The sequence below is a fragment of the Mustela putorius genome, unplaced genomic scaffold (assembly GCF_011764305.1).
Source record: "Mustela putorius furo isolate JIRA1106 unplaced genomic scaffold, ASM1176430v1.1 tig00000785_pilon_pilon_pilon, whole genome shotgun sequence".
Lineage (NCBI taxonomy): Eukaryota > Metazoa > Chordata > Mammalia > Carnivora > Mustelidae > Mustela > Mustela putorius.
In genome coordinates this window covers 8,429,193-8,456,362 of record NW_025421480.1, presented here as the reverse complement: position 1 = coordinate 8,456,362, position 27,170 = coordinate 8,429,193, and the positions used below count along the sequence as shown (strand labels likewise).

General features: G+C 48.8%; 1 protein-coding gene across 1 annotated transcript in view; it reads right to left on the bottom strand.

Moving 5' to 3' along the window:
- KIF26B (kinesin family member 26B) overlaps positions 1-27,170 on the bottom strand; it is a 409,198-nt gene that overhangs the window by 105,938 nt on the left and 276,090 nt on the right. Inside the window, exon 5 of the mRNA XM_045084746.1 lies at positions 15,382-15,565. Coding sequence (XP_044940681.1) covers positions 15,382-15,565 — 184 coding nt within the window. The remainder of the gene's footprint in view (positions 1-15,381; positions 15,566-27,170) is intronic.

Below are 27,170 nucleotides of genomic sequence, written 5' to 3'. Positions count from 1 at the left end.
CATCTCCTCTGAGTTCCGCAAGGACGTCGGTGCTCGCTGGTGTAGCCACACCCAAGTTCTCCTCCAAGGTGTCCAAGGCCTTAGATTTTCTCCCCAATGTCCATCACCCTGTTTCACTCCCATGGCAGCTTTGCTCTAAACTCTCTTGAACACCCACATGGTTCTTCTCCCCTGGAAACTGCTTAATGATTGTACAATAGTGGTCCACAACAGGAACTCCCAGAGAACTCCTTATATTTCACGAGCACATAGCAAAGACTCAACAGCTACGGCTTGGGTCTGACACAGGTTATGTTTGATTTTAAGGCACCTCATCTCCCCACACTGACCTCTCCTCCTAGGTGCTAATTCATGCTTCCTGTGAAGCATCTGTAAATGCAGGGGACGACCTTCATTTGTCTCCTTCTGGGAGGGCAGCATTGTCTTCTACTTGGACATGTTCCTTCTCACTGCAGCCCGGTGGGAGCAGTGCTTTCTTAGTCCCCCCACACCCAACCTAGGCCAACATCAGCCCTTGCCTGGAATTTCAAGCTTAGGGCCAGAGAAGGTTGGACCATGTCTGGTCTGGGGAAAACTGTAATAATACTTGAGAGCTGTTAGCTGCTGGATGAGGCAAAAGCCGGTCTGAACTGAAGACAGAGAGAGAGAGTATGAAGCACTCAGCACCTCTTTGCTCCAGGGCTCCCAGATTCCATGGTCTTGTTCCGGGAGCTGCTAATACCCCTCATCATTTCCTGTTTCTAAAACACTTTGCGCTTGTGTTGCTTGAAACTAAAAAAACTTCTAATTCATACAAAACCCTTTTCATTCTCTTTTGCTCCCCACCTCCCCTCCCCACTCCAGACCATTCCACTTGCAAATACACATATTTTGCAGGATAGCGCCAGAACCCGACCTATTACAATTGCCAGTCTCCCCATCATAACAGGAGCATTCCCAAAGCAAAGGAGGCAACACTGGAATTGTGCAAGGTAGGAAGGCACAACCCAGAGCAGGAGCCAGCATTCTCTTTGACCTTGAACAAAGCCCCTAACTTCACCCCACCTCAGAGGGGAAAGTGCAATTTCCTTAGCACATGCTTTCAGCACAATTCCTCTCCATAAGCAAAGGAGAGGTGCATTCTCCCAGGAAAGAGTTCGTGTGAATACGAATGCTTCACGTGCTGCCGTGATTCATTCATACAAACTAATTGCAGGGGAATTGCAGTAGTACATCCGTGTGTTAAAAAATGAAATAAAACTACGTTCTTTCCTGCCTGCTACACTATCAGTTGCCATCACAATGCAGTATGAATCCTGCAGGAATAACACAGTGTACTCAGTAGAAAGAAGTAAGGAAGAAAACTCCCCAGGAAGCCAATTATCTTGCACAAATTTCAGCCTTATCTGCCACGATAAGCCAGCAAGGTGAAGATAATAATAATAGGTATTTTTAGTTTGCGTTGTCGACCTAGAATGATTTTTAACTCTCTTGAATAGCAGTTTCCGGGATTCTTAAGGACAGAGGTCATTTCGAACTCATCTGTGTAGCCACAAAGCAACTAGGACACGGCAGGTCCGCAATGCATGCCGTATCCGTCACCTGCACAGACATGTGGGTGAGTGGGTGGTGGATAAATGAACGAGGGATAAAGGAAGCAAAAGCAGGAGAAATAATCATGAAATGAAATCGTCATACTCTCTATTTTTTATTTATTAAAGAAAGAGAGCACGAGAGGATGCAGTCAGGGGGAGAGATAGAGGGAGAGAGAGAGAGAGAATCCCGATCAGGCTCCATGTTCAGTGGGGAGCCCAACAAGGGGCTTGACTTCACAACCCTGAGATCACGACCTGAGCCGAAACCAAGAGTCCGACACCTAACCTACTGAGTCACCCAGGTGTCCCCATGTTCTGTATTTTAATGTCTTTCAGTTCAGCAGATTTTCCCTGCCAGGTGTACAGCTAAGCCTTTGGGGGCCATGAAAGAGGTATAAAGCCTCATGCAGACCAAAGACTCGGTGGAGGAAACAAGCTAAGGAGAAGAACCGGTGCTGGGGCTTAGCACGGCACAGAACACCAGAGTGGAGAGGGAGCCGGCGTGCGGCGGATACAGGATGCTGACGGGAGCAGGCATGCAGACCCACAGTGAGGGAAAAGGAGGCAGAGCAGGCAGCAGAGAGGGCAGGCCCGAGGGGCTCAGGGTGGGCCCTCTCCTCACACTGCCTCCAGGAACCATCGCTCAATGCACACTCAAGACAGACATCTTTAAACAAAAGTCGAAATGCAGCTATTTCTTCTGTCCCTGATCTGCTGCTCTAGACAGAACTCTCTTGGGACTGAATCACCCGGATAGCTCAATACAGTCCAGGATGGGGTTAAATACCCAGTGAGCTGCAGGGGTCCCGTCCCCTGCCCCACCAGCTCTGGCCCTGAGTTCTCACTACTCTGGAGCTGGGCTGATGTGCAAGGGCTCTTTCTCCCATAGAATTCAGAACAGGTTTCTGTTTGTTTGTTTGCTTGTTTGGGCCTTTAAAATATCATCCTGGATATTAATTTTCTTTCGCTGGTCATTTGTTTTTATTGCCCCGAAACCACAGAAGGCGATCCACACCAGTATAGCTTTCGGTGCAGGGGATAAAGGAACACAGCGACGAAGGCAAAGCTCTCTGGGATGTCGAGGGAAGGGGAGAGTGGTGGGACCCTGGCAGCAGAGGAGGCCCTCCCTCACCTGACCCAGCCTCGTGTCCACGCCCCAAACATACCGCTGCACCCCTGCAGTGGGGCATGTCTGCACACCGGGCCTTCTCTGAAACCAAATGACACAGGACGTGTGCAGAGAGATGGTATCGTGTAGTGGTATAGGGAGCCTGTCACGGAACTGGGTCTCGTGTCCCAGCTCCACCGTGGACCAGGTATGTCAGTGACTTCAGGCAGATGCCTCGAATCTGTCCCAGCTTCCTGAGATGTAAAAGAGGGGTGATTATCACAGACCCTACCCCCAGGGTGGAAATGAGGATTCACCAGGGTCTGGCCCAAGGGAACGGCTGATCTCTGTTACATGATCAGGAAGAGAACACTGGAACCAAGATGCACGGTCTCCCCATCTGGTCATCTTCTTGTTCTCTCTGAACCTCAGTGCTCTTGTCTACCAGTAGGGTCAACTCTCCCCACGTCCTCCCTACTGCCCACCTCTGAGGGCTATGCGGAAGGTCAAGGGAGGGGATCCAGGTGACAGCAGTTGTAGGCATCACACACAGAAGTGAAGGATCACCACAGGCCAATAGAGACCCAGGGCATGATTCCATCCTTCCACTCATTCACCTATGGGATGGTAAGATTATATGTCAGTTTGTCTGGGCCAGGGTTCAGATGTTTGGTCAAACATTATCCTAAATGTTTCAGTGTTTTGGGGGTGAGATTAATATTTAAGTCAGTAGACTTTGAGTAAAGCAGATTACCCTCCAGGTTGTGGGTGGGCCTTATCCAAGCAGTTGAAGGCTTACTAGAAAAAAGACTGACCTGCCTGGAAGAAGAGGGAATTCTACCAGCAGACTGTCCTTGGACTCAAATTGTAGCCCTCTCCTGGGTCTCTACTTTGGATTTGCCAGCCCCCCGCCCCACCACACACACATCCTATTGGTTCTGCTTCCCTGAAAACCTTATGTACCTACCATTAACTGAGCACCTGTGTAGTGCTCTGGTTTTGAAAGGGGACGAGAGAGAGGTAACCCTGCCATCCAGAAGTTTATAGTCAACAGATATCCATTAAACAGTCAATGATGGAGATCAGCCATCCAAAAGGTACTAGATACAAAGAAGAGAAAGTTGGGTCCCCTAACCAGGGAAAGTGTTCCCATGGAAATGGCATTCCCGCACTATCCATTGGATTGGCAGGAATCAACCAAGTGAAGGGTGAGCAGACCTGTAGATGACAGCAAGCTTTCTGGGGAAGGTGGGATCACGGTCTTTTGTTTCCTGCATGCCCTCCTGGGCTGGGCTTCCCACATCCACTCCTTATGCGACACCCTACCTCCCACACTTGTAACCAGAGCACACGGCCATTTCAGGGCTGTGGAGCCAGCAGTGGTCTGAATGGCTCTATTTGTCCTGGAGTCCTATGAGGGTGCTATTTTCTCCACTTCTTATGAGTGTGGATGGAGTGAGAGGCAGGGAGAGTAGCAAACCCTCTCAGCTCCCCCCACGGTAAGGCATTCCCAAAGGCTCTTACTCCTCCTTCCCCAAATCATTGCTGGGGTGGTCAGGGAGCATCTGGCCCAGCAGCTGAAGGAAATAACCCTTGGGAGAAAAGAGTCTCCTCTTTTTTCCCCTGCAAAATAGTCACAATATTCCATCGAGGGCTTCCTGTTTTGAGGCTCAGAGAGAAAGAGTTTTGTGTAGTGGTGATGGCTGGGGGGGGGGGGGTCTGGAGGTAACATGCCGGCCTGATCCTCTTCCCAACTCGCTCCACAACAGACCCGAGGCTCTCCCAGTGCCTGGCCGCCCGCAGCTCATCCAGCACTACAGCTGCCCCAAACTCACCGTCTCAGTCCTCCGACTTCTGCCCCACATTGGTCTGAACTGCTCCAGACTAAGGGTCATGCGTACCCATTGGGTCTTCAAGGCAGTGCAAGTAAGCTGGGCCACCGGGGAGCATCAGGATAGCGCAAGCAAGAGTGCTCCTTCCCTTGTCTTGTGCCAGCAAGCCTGCACTCTGGAATAAGAGAACTGAAGGAGCTAGCCCTGGGAAACAGAGACTGATTTTTATCATCACTGGTCTCGGCAAAAAAAAGTCTCGGGTTCGCTATAGCTGGTACAATGCCCCGGGAAGGAACCCACCGAGTATCTCACCAGTAGTGGCAAAGAGACCTCAGCTCCAGGGGACAAAGTGTCTACGGGAGTCACTGGCTGTGGCCTGGAGCACAGAGCAGACCAAGCCAACAGGAAAAGAATGTGCACGGAATCCCATCCCCAGCACTAAAGCTCCTCTAATGGTTCTATTTCTGATTGTTTATCTGGGAGATCAAGTACTCTAATTAGAGGTCAGTGTTCCGGACTGGACTGCTAGTGGGTACCCGCTCCCCCAAATTCCTATGTCCAGATGCTAATCCCCAGGTAATGGTATGAGGAGGGAGGGCCACTGGGGTAATTAGGGCAGGAGGGTAGATCTCTCACCAGTGGGGTGAGTGCCCTTCTAAGAAGAGATGAGAGAGCTTCCTCTCCCCCTGTCTTCCCTCGTCTTCTACGTGAGATATGACAAGATGACCACCATGTGCATGCCGGGAAGGGAGCTCTCCCTGGATCCCAGATCTGCCAGCACCCTGACCTTGGGCTTCTCAGTGCCCAGAACTGGAAGAAATAAGTTCTCATTTCAGCCACCCAGTCTATACAGCATTTTGGTTAGCAGCCAAACGGGCTCAGAGGGTATTCCAGAACAGACCTGAGATGGACTCGTAAAGCCATGGGAGAGAATGAGTAATCGAAGGACTTTTAATTCAGCAACTATTTAGCAATCTCAAAAAAATTATGGTTTGCTCTTAAGAATGCATCCGAATGATTTCCCCCCCTTCCATAATGATTCATTTTCCTTCAGTGAAGCATTAGAAAGGAATTCAAAAACGTTTTGTTATGCGAGTCACTCAGGAAGCTAGAACAGCATTTCCAACTCTGAGGCACAAAGGGAAACTTTCTAATTAACTCAGCAGTTTGGACTCGCCATTTTTTATACGGCATTACTATCAATCCCATTTTGATGGGATAATTATAGCAAATCATGATTAACTTTCCTTGCGGCCATTAGAAAGAGAAAGACCCAGAAAGATAAGATTGGAGAAATGTTAGCTTAAAATATACCTACTATTCCCATTCTTTTGATATCAGTAATTGTCTAATTGTGCTGAGCCTGACCAAAATGTGGTTTTTGGACAAAGAATGATCAAAAGCCCTAGTCTGACATGATAATCCATCTTATTGCCCTTTGGTTAATTGAGAACGTGGCATTTATTCCAGAGAGAATTCCCTCATTTCATCTCGTGCTTTCATTCCATAAGTCAGGATGCTAATTAGGATTACAGGTATTCCAGGAGGCCCCAAACCTATCCAATTATGGCACAGGTTTCTGGCCTTTAAATAGTCCCTTCAGAAAAATCACCTTCCTCTTTCTCTTTCTATATGCTTGCGAGTCTACACACACATGCACACATACACACAACGCCTACCATCTCCATAATACCTTAAAAAAATACCCTTAAAAAAAAGCTGGTAGACTTGAGGCTGAAAATCACAAAATGGGGGAAAAGATTAATCATCTCTCATGCAAACTGTGCTTTAAAGCCTTCATGACCGATCAGCTTCGTAAGCTAAAACTTCTCCCTTCTCCCACATAACATGGAAGCTGGCCACGAAGAGCTATCAAGATGGCAGGAACAGGATTCCCTTCTCCCAAGAAGTTTACAACCTAGGGAGAGAAACTGAGAAGCTGTTTCAGCAGGAATGCAAGGCTTTCAAAGCTCCCTTGCCTACAGAGGTCTCTTTTGCAGCACGGCCATGGAGATCAGGGTCTAGAGGACTTCCCATCTCTGGAGCTTGAGCTGGAAAGTTTCAGAAGGCCCCCTGCTCCACCTAAGGCAGGCAGAAGTTCAGAGAACTAGACAGTGTAGCTCTATGAAGAAAATGGACCTAAGAATCTCTTCCCTTCCCTGAGCTCTGAACACTTCAATAATGGACCAAGACATAAAACAGGTAATTCCGGGCCACAGAACCCAATGATTCCTCCCTGCTTACCTGCAAACCATTTCACTCAGTTTGTTCTTTGTAGATAACCCCTGGCAAAGAGAGCCCCGAATGGAGCATTTTATATATGGTGATGCACCCTCCTGTCCAAAATCAGATCTAATGAAGCTGAAACGTGCTGCTTACCCTTCTAGTTTTCCTTCTGATTATAAAGACAACGGCAAACTACCTCCATATGAGTTGGCCAGCAGTACTAAAGGCACTCATGCTAGGAATGAAAAGCAAAATGGCACCCCACTTTCTTTCTTTTAAGATTTTTATTTTTATTATTTACTTGAGAGAGAGAGAGAGGAAGAGAGAGCCAGAGAGAGCATGAGAGGGGGTCGGTCTGAGGGAGAAGCAGACTCCCCGCTGAGCAGCGCCCCCCCCCCCCCCACCAATGTGGGACTCAATCCTGGAACTCCAGGATCATGACCTGAGCTGAAAGCAGTCTCTTAACCAACTAGGTCACCCAAGCACCCCGCCCCACTTTCTTTATATGTGTTTTACTGGGACCCTTTCTGTCCAAGTGGCCTTTAATAGAGAATATCTTCTAATACTTCCCTGTCTTTTGCAAGAATGAGAGCTGCTTAATGTGAAGAGTGGCCTCCTAGGAGGTGTAGACGAAAGCCCCCATGATTGAGGGCATCCAGGTTTGCTCCAGAAGCAGCTGGGTCCTTGGAAAAGCCCCTAGAGTCTGGGATGGGAGGGCACTAGGACTGCATGGAAACCTCCGCGGGGTAGGCGGGGTTGGGGGGTGGGGGGTGGGAAGGACCCACCCAGGTGGACCAGTTGGAACATCTTTTCCAAGCTTCCTCTCCTCAGGTGCAGCTCTGAGGAGGAGTCAGAATAAGAAAGAAAGTTAGGACAGAGAACCAAACTCCAGGAACAAGAGCTCAGCAGACTCAAACAAAACCAGCAGAGCAGAGAAAGGAATATCTGTAATTAGGGAGTAGAAGGTCACATGAGTTTACTCCCCAGAAGAGCTGACAACTTAATTTACAAAGCTATCAGGCTAGCCGTCCGGATGAATTATTTTGTATTATTTATGCAGTATTATTTACGCATTCTTCCCCCTGCTCCCGCCCCCCTCGAGCACACCGAAATAGAGAGCTCACGAGTCACGTTTCCCATCTGGAGCATTAAGGATGGAGTAGTGGCTGGTGAGTGAGTGGCGGGATCCAGAATTTTCCATCATTTCTATATACCTGAAATGAATGTCTAAGGCTGGCCGGATCTTTCCCCGTTCTCTCCGATAAAGCTTCAGGATGAAGAATGCTTGAACCGATAATGAGGAATTTGACAATCTACAGACTGTTTAAATAACCTGGACCTTGGTGGGCTCAAAGGCGTGAAATTCTCCTCCACATAAGCCGGCATCACTTCCTGGATGAGGGAGAGATACACCAGCCATTCCAACTTGTTGAATAAATAAGAGCTACAGGAGTACCTTAAAAAAATAATTTTAATCAAATTTTTCTGTCTTGTTGTACTCATCTTGTAATCAGGATATCAGAAATCCTGGCTGCCTCTTCCCCACAGTGTCCCAGGGGTTCAACATGGCCAGACCTTGTTTCCCTGTGTTTCGTTTTACTGTACTGCCTGGACATTACGTTTTTTATGAATCGAAGGTTTGTGGCAAGTCTCCCGGCGCCATTTTCCCAACAGCACCTGCTCACCGCCTGTCTGTGTGTCCCATTTTGGTAATTTGCCTGATATTTCAAACTTTTTCATTTATTTGTTATGGCGATCTGTGATCTTTGTTATTATTGTAATTGGGGCGTCACACACTGTGCCCATCTAGGACGATGAACTGATCAATAAATAACCTGTGGCTTCCCACAGCTCCACGGACCAGCCGTTCCCCATCTCTCTCCCTGTCCTCAGCCCCCCTATTCCCGGAGATGCAGCTATGCCGAAACTGAGCCAATTAATAACCCTATAATGGCCTCCATGTTCAAGGGAAAGGGAGAGTCGCATGTGTCTCACTTTAAATCAAAAGTTAGGGGGCACCTGGGTTAGTGGGTTAAAGCCTCTGCCTTCAGCTCGGATCATGATCCCAGGGTCCTGGGATCAAGCCCCGCGTCGGGCTCTCTGCTCGGCGGGGAGCCTGCTTCCTCCTCTCTCCCTCTGCCTGCCTCTCTGCCTACTTGTCATCTCTGTCTGTCAAATAAATAAATACAAATCGTTTAAAAAAAAAAAGTTAGATGTGATTAAGTTGAGTGCGGAAGGCGTGTGGAAGCTGCGATAAGATGGAAGCTGGGCCTCTAGCACCAAGCATGAGCCGAGCTGTGAATGCAAAGGGAAAGTTCATGAAGGAAATGACGAGGGCTGCCCCAGAGAACGCATGAATGAGAAGAGAGTGAAACAGCCTTACAGCGCATACGGAGGACGTTTCGGTCGTCTGGACAGAAGAGCCATCAGCCATGACATTCCCTTAAGCCAAAGCCTCACCCAGAGCAAGGCCCTGACTGAACTCTGGGAAGGCTCAGAGAGGTGAGGGAGCCACAGAAGAAAGTCTGACGCTGGCAGAGATTGATTCACAAGGTCTCCAGAAAGAAGTCGTCTGGACAGAAGTGCAAGTTGAAGCAGCAGGTGCTGATGGAGAAGCTGCAGCAAGTTCTCCAGAAGATCCAGCTCCGAGAAGTCATGAAGGCGGCTACATGCAACATCAGATTTCAATGTCGATGAAACAGCCTTGCCCTGGAAGATGCCATCTAGAGCTTTCACAACCAGAGAGAAGTCAATGTCTAGCTTCAAAGCTTCAAAGGGCAGGCTGACTCTCCTGTGAGGGGCTCGTGCAGCTGGTGACTTTAAGGGGAAGCCAGCGCTCCGGTGCCATTCCAGAAATCCTAGGACCCTTAAGAGGGATGCTAAGTCTACTCTGCTCTGCTCTACTCTACTCTGCTCTGTGACCAGAGCAACAAGGCCTGGACGACAGCACATTTGTTTACAACCTGGTTTCCTGAAGATTTTTAAGCCCACTGTTTAGACCCACTACTCAGAAAAAAGATTCCTTTCAAAACATTACTGCTCACTGACAATGCACCTGGGCACCCAAGAGCTCTGACGGAGCTGGGCAATGAGATTAGGGTTGTTTTCATGACCACTAACACAACATCCATTCTAAGCCCATGGGTCATGAAGTAATTTGCACTTTCAAGTCTTAATACTGAAGAACTACATTTCATTTGGCTACAGCTGCCACAGAGCGTGATTCCTCTGACAGATCTGGGCAACGTAAATCAAAAACCTTCTGGAAAGGATTCACCTTTCTGTTTCATCTACTCTAGATGCCATTATGAACACCCGTGATTCATGGGAAGTCGTCAAAATATCAACATTCACAGCGGTTTGGAGGCAGTTGACTGCAACCCTCAGGGAGGACTCTGAGGGGTTCAAGACTTCAGGGAAGGAAGTCACTGCAGAAGGGGAGGAAAGAGCAGGAGAACGAGCATCAGGAGCGGAGCCCGAGGACGGGACGGACGGGCTGCAACCTCACGATGGAACCGAACGGATGAAGCGGCTTCTCATGGAGGTGCAAGGAAAGTGGTTTCGTCGATGGAATGTACTTCTGCTGGAGATGCCGTGAAGACCGTTGAAACGACAACCAAGGTTCGGAATATCCCATAAACTAAGTTGATAAGACAGCAGCAGGGTTTGAGAGGACTGACTTCAGCTCTGGGAGAATTTCTCCCACGGGTCCAACGCTATCCCACAGCATCGCATGCCCCAGAGAAATCCCTCATGAAAGGCAGCGTCCATTAATGAGCCAAACTTCACTTTTGTCTTATTTTATGAAATCGCCAGGGCCACCCCAACCTTCAGCGCCCACCACCCCGACCCGTCAGCAGCCACCAACGTGGACGAGAGACCCTCTAGCAGCAAAAAGATTACGACTCCCTGAAAGCTCAGATGGGTAGCATGTTTTAACAGTAAAGTAGTTTTAATTAAGGAATTAAAGCTTTTTTAAGACAAACACTACTACACACCTGACAGATCACAGTATCGTATAAACATAATTTTTATATGCGCTGAGAAACCAAAAAATTCATTTGGCCAACTTCACTGTGATCTTTGCTTTTACTGTAATGCTCTGCTACCGAACGACATCTCTGAGGTGTGCCTCTAATCGGAAGGCTTTGACCGTAAAAAGGCTTATAAATCTGTAAAAGACACAGTCTTCACTAAGAAGCTCACGTGCTTTTTTTTAATCGTTTTTTTTTCTACACTAGGAGCTTCCACATCAAACAAGAGACAGTTTAGAATGAAGCTTAATGTAGACAATGTAGGAGCTGGTGGTGACACCGGACGTGTCTGTGTGTGTGTGTGTGTGTGTGTGTATGTGTGTGTGAGAGAGAGAGAGTGAGAGAGAGAGAGAGAATTTAGAGACCATACCTTTCAATGCAGGTCAAAATACGCTGCTACTGGGTTTGACAAATAGTGATGAACACAATACAGACGGGTTAAAATCAAGGACTGAGAAGAGTGAGCAAACAGCCCCAGCCTCGACTGCACAGGAGACAAGCAAGTCTGTTTCTAAATCACAGCTCCGAGGACCCCACCAAGTCGCCTGCCTCTCGGCTGCACGGCCTGAAGAGGAGACATCTCGAGGAAGCCCCGGAGAAATGCAGAGATGGGTGCGGGTGGATGGTGAGGGGGACAGATCCCCAGGAGCAGGGAACAGCATGGCTGGCACAGGAGCAGGGGCTGAGGCTACAAGCCAGGCAAACATTGTCGCAGGAGCCTCGAGTTCATGGAGATCAGGACGCCCCTCCCCTCTTCCTTTACAAGGATGTGCCCAGAGCAGCCAACCAGCTCCGCTGTCCTGTGCCCTTCTGGGACTCAGGGCCTCTCCAGATGATCGCTGAGTGACTCAAGAATGACAAGCCCTCCCCATCCTGCCCCAGCTTAATTTTCCATCATGTTTCCTCATGATCACGCCATCCAAATTTGTGGGGTCTTTCCATATTCTTTGGATCTATTCTCTTGCTGCTAACGCTCACCTATTAGAGTTTTCTTATATTCCCAAAACACGACTGGGGGGTCAACGGGCTGAGGTCTCATGGCGTGCTTTGGAGGCATTCCCAGAAATTCTAAAGGAAAAAGAAGGCTCCTCTGCACCTTCATGCTTCATGGATTTCCCTTTGGGTATTCTCCTGACAAGAGGAGAATTACCCAATGTATGGGGGGACATGACTGTCACCATTACCAGTTTCGTCTTCAAAAGTGCCGCCCATGGGAGGCACGACGGCAGAACCTCACACTCCGGGAGTTAAACAGATAACGTGATTTGCTCTAGAAGCTTGTAATCCAAGACAAAGAGCTCTGACACTAAGCTGTGACAACTAACAAATGAATCTTAATCATGGATGTTAATTAATTGTGCAAATAAATTTCACAAGGAGCGTTTACTGACTTAGGAGAAGGAGCCATTTTCAAACAGATTAGAGGTATCATTTACATATAAGCCAAACCAATGAAATACAAGCAGGGACTAAGCTGCTTTCATCCACTAATCATTTTTATCTATTCATTAAGAATGTCTCTACAACACCACTTAGTATAGTTTTGTTTATATTACTTGGAAGTAATTCCAACTTTTCCTTAAATCAGATTGTCCTTCATTTTGGTCCAAATTGGTGAGATTTCATTTAAAGAGTTTTTTTAAGAGATTGAGCGTGTGCATGAGCACACGTGCGTGAGCAGGGAGGGAAAGGCAGAGGGAGAAAGAGAATCTTAAGCAGGTTCCACGCCCAGCACGGAACCCAATGCGCAGCCCGAAGCAGGGCTCCATCTCTCCACCCTGAGATGGTTGAGTTGAGCTGAAATGAGGAGTCCGACGCTTAACTGATGGGGCTGCCCTACTGGTGAGATTCTCACCCTACTGGTGAGATTCCTAAGACTGACTGGAGTAATGCACAAGGTTCTAAGTGCTGTGAGGACTGGCATTCTGCCTTGTGTGCCGGTGACTGCAAGCCTAGTGCCCAGCTTGGGGCTGTGCCTGACACATAACAGGTGCCCATGGAATAATATCAGTGTGCCCAGGAGAGCCCCAGATGCTGATGAGGTTGGGGTGTTTCCTGTGTTTGCTGAACTTGAGCTTCAAGTACACTGAAGTTACTTGTAAAGTCTTCCATCGCCATGGCATCCGGAAGAGCTCTGGCCTCAACTGGTGCTCAGTGGCCGCCCGGATGCTGGGTGATGGACGGTCTGGGGAGCTGCTGGCACCGGCAGGGGACGCGATGGAGCACCTCCGATCTCACTGTGCGTCGGCTCTTCGGGGCTCCCCCGGGGCCTTTCTCTCCCAGCGTCCTTTGCTACCACCGTGACCCCCACACATTCTTGGAGACAAGGTAAGGCAAATTTTAAAACTCATGTATATCTCGTGGCAGCCTAGTGAGACCTAGAAAATAAAACGGCTTTAATGCTCCTGACTCAGGGGGCACCAGACGACCTCTTACCCTCTGGGGGGGCTTCAGTTACTTTGTTCATGAAAGGAGAGGGTTTGAGCTAAATAAACCCATCGGCCTCTTCTGCACCAGTGAGAACCTCCCGGGTCTCCGGAGGAAGACCTGGGGCGGCTGAGGCACAAGAGGGCAGGGCTGAGCTGGGCTTGCTTCTGGCAATTCCATCAGGCTTCCCTACTTCCAGCCTCAGGATTCCTACAGGGCACCCACTCCATAGTCAAATCCACCGTATTTCTTAGAGCTGTTAATACTGAAGTTCTGTAACAGAGCTCCATTGATGGGAGTGAGTCCCTCCGTGAGGGGAAGGACTAGCAGTTCCTTACGGTGAAGCAGCAGGGGTGGGAAAGCAGGGGTGCTTTCCTGCTCAAGGTCAGGCGGCTGGGTGCCCCCACAGCAGCTCCAGGCTCCCCAGCACGGTCACCTTCTGGGACACCCAGTCTGATGGCCCAGTCCGTGACACACCACCTCAGACACACTCAGGACCTCCTGCCATTCCTGGTCAGAGGACCGCCCGTCACCCCTTTTTCTCGCACTGGAAGAAGCATATAGGATAGCAAACGCGTGAGACAGAGGGTCTCTTCCATTAAAAAAATAAGAGTATTTGCAAGCTTTCATTTACTAATGATAATAATCTTAATTGTGGTTGTCCCTGGTCTCATACCTACTTATCTTATTTATAATCCTGCTTATGTGTGTAGGATACTATCTAGTCCGCTTCTAGCTGAGCAATGCCCTCCAAACAATTTTGATGCAAGCGCTGGGTCATCTTCTTGGCTGGTGACACTCTGTTGGTTCAGTCCCTTGGTTGCCTGGTCCCCTTGTCCCAGAAGAAGCCTACAGAGCTAAGTCCATTTTGCCCAGGGCAGTTCCACTCCAGCATTAGAGTTCCAAACTCCTTAGCAAAACAAAACCCCACATCCATTTAAATGACTCACATGGTAAATGTCCCCTTATAGGTATCTTAACACAGTTACAAAGAAAAATAAAGATTTGAACGCCCTGTGTTTATTTGTGCCCACCGTCCCCAGAAGGTGGCTTGTCAACCACCCCAAACTGCCCCATTGAGGTGTCCCTGCTCTCCCTCAGTGGCTTCCCCTGTGAGCCCTTCCCTAGAGAGGGATCCTGATTTGTAAGGTTTTCACCATCTCTGTCCTGGCTGGTGAGACTAGGACAGCTTTATTCCCTACTCTGCTTCTGGGCTGGGAAAACCATCAGCGGACAGCTGTCTACCCTGCCCCATGCCGTGGAACATTCCAGAACTGGATGCTTACTCCACTGGAGTAAGCATTGCTCTATTCAACATCATCTCGAAGTTGAAACGCCATTGGGAAGAGTAACATAGCAAGTTGATACTTTCCCAAGAGGGCGGTGAAACTGGGGCGGTGGGGGTGGTGGGGAGAGCACGGGAGAAGGCAGAGAGACAGGGAGGAGAAGAAGGGGCCCAGGGAAGGGGCAGAGAGCCCCAAGCTCCAGAAGGACTCCGAGTTATGGGAAGACCATGAACCTGACCAGCGGAGTCTGGGTCAAGGGGAGAGGGCCACAGTAAGAGCTGGGTCCTCATCGTGTTCAGCCAGACCTGCGACCTTCCAGAAAGAAGGGCAGGCGAATGACTTGAGGTAGGCGAGGCTCCGGCAAGGATGTGCCCCATCCTACACGCGACGGAAAGGAGAAAAGGCACAACGGCCACCTTTCTGGAGTCAACTATCTTTAGAAGTCTCCGCTGATGTCCCAGCCAGAGAGCAATAGTGACAGTGACGTCACGCGGAGCATTTGGGGGTGACGCCAGAAAACAAAGTGACCCCAAACCCAGCTAAGCCCCATCTCCTAATAGCCTCGGCTGGCGGGTGGGCCTCCTTTTCTAGGATTTGTGTTTTCCCTGGGGCTCCTGCCCCTGCTGCGGTCTTTTTTTTGCCTTTTTTTTAAATGGTTACAGTCGCGTCCAACACCGCACAGCAGCTTTTTTCCTGCCCGCGTCCGATCGGACCCCAGTAACCGGAAGGTCTTCACTGGCAACGCAGTGCACGTAACCAAAGCAAAGTTTACGGTCCTCCCAAGTGAATTTAAATCCGTCTCCTGTTCTCCCCGTCACCCTCCGGGGTCAGCCGCCCAGCCGGGCTCTGCGCCCTTATACCCCCAGCGGCGCGACCCACCCGCCCAGCACCTACCTTGCCCAGGCCCGGCGTGTCCTTCACCTTGTTGACGGCCCGCAGCAGGCAGGGAGGGGCCGGGGGCGGGCAGGTCTGCAGAATGCCGCTGAAGCTGGTGGCGAAGAGGGGAGGCTCGGCCACAGACGAGAGGGAAGGTCGATGTTTCTTCTTTTTAGAAGACAGGTTTAGCTTCTGGGCCGCTCTGGAAGGAAAGAATGCAGAAGAGGGACAATGAGGGGCGAGTAGGATCCTGTGTCCAATCAGATAGTCAGATGTGCCAGGCTTACTCTCTATCCTCTTTCTCTTAAAGAACCTCTGGTTCTTCCTGAGGCTTGATAGTTCCCTGTTTGTCCTCCGAGGGCTCGGCAGTGGCCCCTCAGTACCGCCCAGCAAACCTCATGAGCCACCGAATCACTTCTATACAGAGAGGGAAAAAAGCCATACGACTGTGCTGCAATCTGCAGTCGCGATTTCTAAAGCTTGGTTTGCGAGCCGCACTCAGCCATACGCGTGGGTGCAGCTGGTCCGTCTTTGGGGGAACAACAGCGCCGACGAGGCTAATGATCCCACAGCTTCTCTGGTATGAACTCCGGTGTGAGAGGCCTTACGAGTTATTTAGAAATTTGAACACCTTGTAAAATCCCAACCACCCTGGTGAAGGACCCGTCAAGGCTCACTCTGTGTGTGGTTGTGGAAGAAAAACACACGGCCCAGGGCCACGGGGAAACATAAATCAACCTGGTTTTGGAAACATAACACCAAACAGAACACAGTCCAGCCCAGACATACAGTGCTGAGACTATGGGCTGCTTGTGTGGAAAATGGGAATTTGTGCGGGGGACGGGGTGTCTTTTGATACAAAATGCATTGATGAGGGGGGCCTCGGGGGCTTATTCGGTGAAGCGTCTGCCTTCGGCTCAGGTCACAAGCTTAGGGTCCTGGGACGGAGCCCCACATCGGGCTCTCTGCTCAGCGGGGAGCCTGCTTTTCTCTCCCTTTGCCCCTCTTCCCCTCCTTGTGCTCTGTCCCCCAAAATAACATCTTTAAGAAAAAAATGCAATTCAAGGGCAAGCGCCGGGGGTGAAGGTCGGAGCCAACAAAGGTGGCACAGAGCGGGCAGATGGGGAAGGAGAGAGGTTGCCGGCATTGCTTATAGTGCTGGGAGTTTACACCGTCTCTCCTACAATACGAACGTTCTGCGACACTTAGACCATATCCTTGTTATAGTGAGCGGTGGTGGGGGGTGGGGGGTGGGGGGAAATCAAAGCAGGTGGCCACGAGGCCACGTTATTGCAGCAACTCTGATATACTCACTCCTGGATTCCTTCCAGCCTCCTTCCTAGCACCCATGCCCACCCACACCCCACTCGGCGTGGAGGAGAGTGAGGGTCCTGGGAGTCAAATCATATGCAGGGCCCTCCCAAGGACATCATCCCAGGGTCCCTTCTCTCTCTCTCTCTCTCTTGCAAGGCCAGATTTTCATTCTGGAAGATACTGGATCATTCCCAACAGCATACAAGCGTGCTGTTGTTTCTCCTGTCTTTTTTTTTTTTTTTAAAGATTTTATTTATTTATTTGACAGACAGAGATCACAAGTAGGCAGACACAGGCAGAGAGGCAGGCAGAGAAGGAGGAAGCAGGCCCCCTGCCGAGCAGAGAGCCTGATGTGGGGCTCGATCCCAGGACCCTGAGATCATGACCTGAGCCAAAGGCAGAGGATTAACCCACTGAGCCACCCAGGTGCCCCTGTTTCTCCTGTCTTAAAGGAAAAACACCTCTTCTTGGTTCGTCTTCCCTGGTTGGCTCCCGTTCTGTTTCCTTGCTCATCTTTGCCCAAAACTCAGGGCAAGACCTGTCTATCCTTGTTTTCTCTGGTTCCTCTCCTCCCCCTGCCTCTGAGCACATTCCATGGTGGGGCGGGGGGGATCCAACCCCCAGCTGCTCCAGAAGGGCTCTTGTCTGGCTGCTGATGACTTGCGCCATAGCTCAGTGGTGTGGTTCTCAGACCCCTCTCTCCTGACCCATCAAAGCAGTGATTATATCCTTCGCTTTTGTGAATGCTTCCAGGACATTCCTGGCCATGCCTTTCTGGTGTTCCCAGCTGGTTTCTTCCCTTTCCCCTCACTCCTCAGAGGCGGGATGCCTCAGGGCTCCTCCATGTCTACCCTCTGTCTCTGGCTGTTATCTCCCAGGAACACCATTTAAATAACATCGCAATGCCCAGGACCCCTAAATTTTTATTTCCAGCTTAGACCTCTCTCCAGAAATCTGTATTTAGTTATCCAGCTACCCCCTCCCCAATTCTATTTGGATATCTAATCAAGGTCTCGGGCTTAGACACTAAATTCTTGATCTTTTCCTGAAAAACTGTTTCCTTGGCTTCCCCTCTTCTAGAAAATGACAGTCCCGTCCATGCAATGGCCCCAGCATGTCTGACTCCTCTCTCTCTCACACCATGCAGCCGATCCATCAGGAAACTGTCTGGGCTGTAACTCCAGAATGCATCCACGATCCGCCGCCTGTGGCCACTGCCTTGACCGCCACTGTCTCTGTCTGAGCCACTAACCCCTCTTGCCTGGGTTTCTAGAAGAGTCTCCTAACTCGTCCTTCCTCTGTTGTCCTTCCCCAGCCTGCAACCTCACTGCCCAGGCTGTTTTCCACACGGTTGTCAGAGTGGTTCATTTAAAACACAACTGCTCAGAAAACCCAACTCCTCCATTTTGCTTCTCATCTCATAGAAAAGCCGAAGTAATTACAGTGGACTAGAAAGCCTTCCATGTACCGTCCCTCTTACCTCAGACCACCCTTCCTACTATTCTTGGTCTTCAGCTACTCTCATCGAGCCATACTAGCCTCCAAATGCTCCTGGTTCACTCCCACTGCAGGGCCTTTGCACAGACTCCTGCCTTAGCCTGGAACACTCTGGCCCAGGTAGAGGTAGGCACATGGCTCGCTCCTCTACCTCCTTCAAATCTTTCTTCACGTGTTACCACATCAGGGAACCCACCCTGCCCACCACGTCAGGCTGCACTTTCCAAAGATGGCTGCACCCACATGTCTCCCATTCCACATTCTCTTCCCAGGACGTGACATTGATGTGTCTCCATCAACAGGCACGGTCTACTTTCCTTCTCTTCAAATGCCATTGGAACTTCAAAATTGCCTTGACCAACAAAATGTGGTGGGAATGATGTTGCATGACCTCCAAGGTTGGGTCAGAACAGAAAATATGGCTTCTACCAGCTCTATCTTTGAACCTGACCTCTGCCTTGTGAGGAAGCCTGTGTCACGTGGAAAAGGCCACACAGAGAAAAGCAGAGGCATCCAGTCGACAGCAAGAATCAACCACCAGACATCTGAGTACATGAGCCTTCAGATGATGGCAGTGGCCATACTTTGAGTCTTCTGGCTGAGGCCCAAGGCACTGTGAGCCTAGATAAGCCACCCCACTATGCCTTGTCCCAAATTTCTGAACTCCAGAGACCATGAGAGATGATAAGTGATCGTTGTTGACTTAAGCCATGAAGTTTTGGGGTAACTGGTTACACAGCCATAGTACATGAACCACCAGCACCCGCCCCCAATCTCCTCGTTCCTCTTACCCCGCCGGCCTCACCCACCCATCCCCTGCGTGGCACTTCCTGTCTTCTAACACAGCAGGTGACTTACTTAGTCATCATTTGTGTTGTTTATTGTCCGTTTCCTCTCTAGAATGTAAATCCCAATGGGGCCAAAGGAGCACAAGGATATGCTGAATGAATGAATGAATGAATGAAGACTGAAGGATCTGGGGCTATTTAGCCCAGAGAATAGAAACCAGGAGAAAAGGGAAGGAAAAGTCTTCTAAAAAAACGGTCTTTGAAAAAAGAAAAAAAAGAAAAAAAAATGAATAGGGGCGCCTGGGTGGCTCAGTCGGTTCAGCATCTGTGTCTTGATTTCAGCTCAATCATGATCCCTGGGTTGTGGGATCGAGCCCCACATTGGGCTCCACGATCAGCACGGAGTCTGCTTGTCCCTCAGCCCCTACCCCCTCTCGAGTGCATGTGTTCTCGCTCTTTTTCACAAATAAATAAAATCTTTTAAAAAATGAGTAACTGACATGTAGCAGGAAGAATTTTTCAAGCCTCACAAGCCATCTTATTCGGTCTCAGACAACCCGCAGAGGAAGACAATGATCCTTCCATTTCACAAAGAAACAGGGCTTTCAAGAATGAACTCCGGAGTCCTTTAGCATCTGACCTGAATCTGAACATCCAGCTTCTTCAGACACTGGGTAGATAACGGGCAAATCACTTCAATCCCGACTGTTTATAGTGTATGTGAAGGGTGTGCATAGCACCTGGCGATTGGTTGGCGTGCGAAAACATGACCATCGTCACCGTCATCAGCACGATGATCACACTCAGTTTCTGTGTAGTCAAGTCAAACAAAAATGGTAGACTTTCTAGGAAAATGAAATAAGACTGTGTGTTAGGGGTTCGGGACAAAGGAATTTCTTAATAGATGGCATTTTGTAGGATTGTAGGAAGACAAGAGGAGACTAAAGGTGGGTCTGCCCGCCCCATGTTGTGCAACCCTGTCTCTCTAGGGAGCAAAACAGGCAGGTGGGACAGAAACACACACGGGTTTACAAGTCTAAGGCTTATCTTTCTAGAAACTAGAGTAACACATTAGTCATGGGTCTGTTTCATAAAATAGTGAGTTTTCTGTCACTGGAAATGCCCAAGGAGGAGCTAGAAAACCACTTCTAGGGAATATTAGGGGGAACGAGGCATGTGTTGGGAGAATCAGATGATTCCCAAAATCTCTTCCAAGGCAGAGTTTCTGAAATGATTCCTGGAATCACTAAATTCCATTTAGGGAAGCCTCTACTGGCTTCAATGCAGAAAAATAGTAATGAAGGGAATTATTTTGAGAATACAGTTAAAAATTACTTTCTTTCTAAAACATGTATAGGAAATAAGTGTACTCAAGAGAATTCCCGAATTGGAAAAATTAATAAGAGCCATGTTTTATAGCTTTATGTTCTATGAGAACATTTTACTTTAATTTCGACAGTATTAGAGCCAGCTGTTTGATCTGATCGGTCTTGTATGTTCCAGCTTCTTGGAAGTCAGCAGCTTCTGCTTTTATTATATAGCACTTCAGTGACGGGCAGAGAGAGGAAGGTTGGGGTCTAGGAATCTCTCATGAATAATTGTATTACTTGGTGACACAAAGGAGACAGAGTCATGAAAGAATTGAAAGAATTCAACAGGTAAAGACATTTTGGCTAGATGTGTAATTAATGCCTTCTAATAAATTCTTTCTTCATAGGGAAAAAAACAACTTAGCGGTCGTCTTAGAAGATTTCAAACAACCAAAAAGCCCTAAAACACTACTATAAGCTATATTTACTTGTCTCATTCTTTTTTTCTTAAGATTTTATTCTTTTTTTTTTTTTTTTTGACAGAGAGAGAGAGACAGCGAGAGAAGAAAGAGAAGCAGGGGAGTGGGAGAGGGAGAAGCAGACTCCCCGCTGAGCAGGGAGCCCGATGGGGGGCTCGATGGGGGGCTCGATCCCAGGACTCTGGGATCATGACCTGAGCCAAAGGCAGACGCTTAACGACTGAGCCACCCAGGCGCCCCTACTTGTCTCATTCTTATCACAGATACTATCCTTGGTGACTTCAAGCTATGCATCCCAGCACACATCTCTAAATATCCATAAGCTTCATTTACGTCTCTGTGCCTTATTTCAAGAAAACAGATCGTCTCTCTAACAGGATGAAATTCATAGTTACTGAATGCGTATAAGGAAATTGGTGCCACGCTAAGCCTTATGAGGCTGGGAATTTGGCAAGAATTTAAACTGATGGGCTCAGTTTTTCCGACTGGGTTCTGGCCCTTCCTCTCCCCAGCCTTGTCATCCCACCAGGAGACAGCTACCCTAACACACTGTGGGATGCTCTCTGATTCTAGGAATCAGGTTGGAATTGAAGTCACCTTCCTATGGGATGCTCACTTCTTTTCATTGGCCAGATCTACCCAGATCTTTAAAAAAAAAAAAAAAGAGGTAAATAGTACCTGGTTAAATGTAATTGGGTTAGTTGGGGGAAAATCTTAGGTCTCAGTTATATAGATCAGAGGGGGACTTTATGAGGATCCTTTTTTTAAAAAAATTTTTTTTGCATTTGTGGGACAGACCATTTGACCTGGAATTTTCAGAATTGTGGGAGCTTAAATGGAAAGCACCTCATGACAAGTGTATCTCATGAGAATTAAATTGGGGTCTGCCACCCTTAGTGTGCAGAGATTACTAAAATGCTGACTTAACAATACATGGAGAATTATTATTAGCTTCATGAGGAATAGAACTTTCTTTAGGGAATGGGCAGGAGTATCAGGCAACATAGCCATTTTTTTAAGGATTCACTATCCTTTTTGGAATTGACATACTGTGTTTTGCCAACCACATTCTGAGAGCATTTCCTTTTTTTTTTTTTTTTTTTTAAAGTAGGCTCCATTCCCAGCGCAGAGCCCAGTGTGGGGGCTCAAACTCATGACCCTGAGATCAAGACCCGAGTGGAGATCAAGATCTGGACACTTCACCGACTGAGCCGCCCAGGCGCCCCAAAGAGATCATTTCTTCTCATCCCGGGGGGGTGTCCAAGTGCGGGATGCTCAGAGAGGTGGGTAAATGGTTTATATAAATTAAGAGGTCATTCAAGCTGTACTAAATCGGAGGGGAGGTGAGGGAGGCCTCCACACTGCCCCATCTGCCGCACAGAAAGGGTCCTGACCCAGGAGGGGACGACAGGGATCGGACGTCCACTGTCAGCTTGTAAAAGACACCCCACTCTCATCTAACGTGACCGTGGCCGGGGCTGCCCTGGGCTGCGAGGGCTTCTGTGCCACTAGAAAATATTTCAATGCCTGGAGGATTAAGACGGCCTGATAATAAGCAATGACATGACAGACCACAGCAGCTCCTCAGAAATCTGCAGGGTCAGTGACGCGGGGGGGTCGAAGAAAATAAAGCCGATTAGAAATAGAGAGGATACATGACAAGAACCAGTGGTCTGAGGCAAAGCTTCTGGAAACAAGTAGGATGTCCATGTGCGCATAAAAAACCAGAAACAACAGCAACAAAACACCAGTCACGCATCGTTTGGAAACCACGCCGGCTGGAAAGCACTGGGGCCCGGCCTTGAAGTATGATGTGTGGGTCGGAGACTCCCCAGCAGGGAAGAAGAGCATTTCTCCTTCACCTTTCCAGGCTGTAATTGGCTGTCACCGAGGTCATTTCCATGTCTCCTGAGGCTGAAAAGCACACGGGGTCTTGGGGTTTTCCTGATTTTTATGTAAATGATCCATTTCATTAGTGCGGGAAGATAATTCAGGACATGACTTCAAATAAAATGTTTACCATCAGGAGTAAAACAACAGCTGACCATTAATCTCAGCACCACGTTGCACGGAACAGTGCAGCCCGGAACAGTGCAGCCCATCGCGATCAGAGTTCGGAAACGAACTGACATCTAGAGTTTAACGCACAGCGCTCACCCACAGTGATCATTTCTATGAAGTCACCCAGATTCTTCTCTTAAAAATCTGCCCATTCTTCAGGGGCTCCTGTAAGTTGCCGTCATCGACTCCTTCAGCCTTTGGGGGGCCTCACCTGTGTCCTTGAAGTCTTACAGCCATTGGTCTTAAGAGAATCTATCTGAGGTTCCAACCCCTAATGAGATGCTGCTCTGCGGTGGGGGCAGTGCTTCTCTGTCAGTGTTTCTAGCGCTGCGTCCAGCTCCCTGAAGGTCAATACCACACGCGTCCTTTCTTCCGCACCTGCCACCCGCCCCAGAGCTTTGTGCCTTGTTGAGGGGACAGTGTGGACGCTGCTTGGAGCTGCCGGATCCATCCAGCCTTGGAGGTTACGACACAAAAAGCCCCGTGCTCAAGGAGCCTGAAGTTTTAGATAACACTCAGACCTTGGATGGTCTTAACTCTTTCTAAAGCATTTTCCACCCACGGTCACACCCATCTTCACGCAGCGATCTGGGGTAAGAAGTTGGAAAGGGATCTGTACCCGCAAGTGACATGTTCGGAAAAAAAAAAAAAAAAAATGAAGGCTCAGAAGTTACCAGATTTTCTCCACCATCGTGGGACTAGTGATTCTCACACTTGAGATCAGGATTCAAGCTTTCGCTCATCTGGGGCCCAGGTTGGTCCACAACGTCATGTTATTACCCAACTTGATAAATGAAAGCAGTTATCTTATTTTATTTGGGCAAAAAAAAAAAAACAAAAAACAGATGATAATCGTTTGCTTAATAATGAAACCACTGCTCCACAAAAAAAGCAGTTATATATTTTTGTGTGGAACTCAAATCAAATCATATATAAGCATTTACCAATTACTGATCTGGTTGCCTAGCAACGTACCTTCATAGCACAGGGGAAGAATGTCTCCACTGAGTGAGTCAGGTCATGCCCAGAATTAGGACGTGAATGGCAAATTAGACGAAAATGGCTTCTCTGTCCCTATAGTCCCAACCCAGAGTGAGCCCTTGCATGACAATAACAACAGACATCCGTGTGTACCATCCACCACTACCTCGTGCCCCTCCCTCTAAAGACACCCGCAGGATGCTGAAAGCTGCTTAGAATGCATGTGAATGCTTGGGAAACTCAATCAGTCCATCGGTGTTTACCGGATGGCAGCTATACACAGAACGACTATGCAATCAATGGGCTGTGGATATCACGAAAGTCATCTGTGAGTCACCCAGCAGCCGCTCTGTGTCCAAGAGTCCACTGCGAAAATGGATACAGGAGAAGAATCCACATAACCCAGCACGACCGATAACTTTCTTCTGGCTCCGTGGCAGCGGAGATAAACAGAAGCGTGAAGGAGCCTGCAGACATGCGGCGGGGGTCCCTGCCACCCAGTTAAAGAGTCTCACCAGCAGGCTAGATCTGGAAGCTTCTCCCAAACAGTGTTATCTGAGCGGCACACCATTCACCCACACCCGGGGGCACCACACATGCAAAAGAGCAGTATCTGAAAACCATGTCGTCGGTCGATATCGCAAATCCATTCGTGTCTGGATATTTTTCATGGTCAGAGGGAGAAGATTATGAATAAATGAAAAAATACGGCTCATGTCAAAAATAATGGGAGCAGAAAGAACGTGTTCGTAAGCTACGGTTTTTGCAAAAGCGATTCCAAGTAAAACCTTCTTTGCGTAAAGCTGGGTACCTATGAGAGTGTTTGCCGAGCCAAGGTCCTTGTTATGAAAAGAGAGATGCTTGCCTAGCCCCAAATAAAGATGTTTAAAAAAATAAAATGCAGCTGCTGCTTATAACCCACCGTTCACCGAGCCTGGCTCACTTCCGCCTGTCTGGAAGCAAGACTCTGGACATTGTCACAGGTTGGTCTTCTTGGCTTCCTTGGATATTCCGTCCAGGGGATCACTGATGGAGCGGGGAGCCATCTGCAGGAGGCGGGGTCCCCGGGCTGAAGAGAAGGTGGGGGACCTCTGCTCCAATGAACTTGTCCAGAACTGGACGACTTGGTGCCACCTTCTACGGGCAGCCTTGGAGACATGTGGCCTTCTTTATTCCCTTTCCTATCTCTACACATCCTGCAAACCTCGTGCCCGTCCCCAATCCTGCCCAGATGACCAACGCCAGGGCAGGACCTGGAGGGAAATGCTCACGCGGGACCAGGAAGCTCTGTTTCTGAGATGGAGGGACCTCTGGGAAGATGCGTCTTGCTTCAAACGTGTGCGATCAGTCCTATCTCAAGAAAGTGCACGCACGCTACTCTTAAGAACCTTGGAAGATGGAATAACCCTGAACTTACCTCTACTCCTGCCTAACAGGTCTAAAGGAGCCCACTGCCAACTCGTCCACTGCCTTGGATGCCAGGGGACATACCCCCGAACTTGACTCCAGAGCTGTTAGTTTCTTCATTACCTGCGTAGCCTTATTGCTCTCTATACACACCTACAAAGCGACACTTCCTGTACTCCCTGCTCTCTGCGGGGTGGGGGGAGGGCTGCAGCCTCCTGACCCACGATACACACCAGGAAGAGCTTTCTCAGGGAGGAGAAAGACCTAAGGAGCCCCGCGGTCTGGAGGAGCGCCCGGGGCGTTCTCCTTGAAATGCATCTGGACAGTGGCAGGTAAGACACGGGCCCGGTGTGGGCACACTGCCTCATTCCCGCAGGACACAGCCTTGCCTGAAGCCTGACATGGGGCCAGGGGCTGTGCACTGGGGCTAGGGTCTTGGTCTTCCCAGACTCCTAACCCAGCTTCCCAGTCTCCTGCCTCCTGGCTTCTACTTGGCTAGCTGGACTTCTGTTCCAGCCCGGGTTCATGGCCCTGGGCTTTCCCCCCATTTGCACTTGGGTCCTTACACACTTGTCCCTGTGCTAGCAGACCTTCTAGTGGTTCCCTTCTGACCAGGGGCTTCCTGTCCGCAGAGCTTCATCTCTGGCCTGATCTGTCCAGGCCAAGCCAGCTTAGTACCCAGGAAACTACATGATGTAACCTCTTCCTGAGCCATACGTTTGTACATGGGGCCCAGTCATACATAAATTAAAGGAACTGTGGGGGCACCTGGGTGGCATCTGCCTTCCTCTCAGGTTGATGTGGAAAACGAAGGCAAAAGAAAAATTAAATTTCCTTGCTACGCAGAGCCCACTGACAAGTCCCTGAAACAGGCAGAGTGACATTCCTCGAGGGACTCAGCTGCCTCGATGTTAACACCTTGCTAAGGGCAAAAGGCAATCTTAGCCCGATCCCCCAGGATCCTGTTAAGTCTACTTAAACATATAAAAATTCCTGTGGACATTTCCTTTATCTCTAACCACCCGCTCCCCAAGATACGTGTTGTCAATTACCCCCTCACCCAGAGCGTAAGACCCACCAGTACACATCTAAAGGGTCTCATGACTAAGGTTTTATTAGACTGTAGTAAACGACCTTTTCTTAACAATAGCCAGCCCTCTCAAGGTCCTGGAAACCTTGCTTCCAGATTCCTTAGAGACTTAAGCTTTTCCTAACGCCCTCCCAACTTGAAACTATATAATCAGCCACTCCTCACAACCGCAGGGCAGCGGGTCCTGTCCCGTGCTGTAATAAAACCACCTTTTTGCACCAAAGACGTCTCAAGAATTCTTTCTGGGCCGTCGGCTTTGAATCCTAACATCTTTGCTACATCGGGGTCATGGGCCCCGGGTCCTGGGATGGAGCCCCGCATTGGGCTCCTTGCTCAGTGGGGAGTCTGCTTCTCCCTCTGCCCCTCTCCTCGCTCATGCTCTCTCTCTCAGATAAATGAATAAAATCTTAAAAAAAAAAAAAAAAAAAAAAGAACTCTGAGCACCTAGGACACCAGACCCGAGTAAGTGCAAATATAAATTTAAAACTCCATCTCAAACCAGATATATATGATCATAGTGAACTACGATCCCTCAGATATTTCATAAACACAAATAATTGAGAACTGGCTAGTCTTACTGAATGAAGTAGATGAAACCAAGTAATGACCATCCAGCTATAGACAGAAAAAGACAATCACAGGCTAATGAGAGCCCATTCCTCGGGGAATACGAAGGCCTGATTTCTCTGGTGAGAAAGAATTGTCCAGTGTGTGTGTTTGTGTGCGAAAGTGTACACGCCCATAGATCTTCTGCAGTACAAAGACCGTCTAAACTAAAATTAAGATTCCTTCCAGGAATAAGCATATTCCAGATAATTCGATTTTAAGAATCCAATGAATCTAATGTTCTTTTCATTACATCATGCTGCCTTGTAAATGC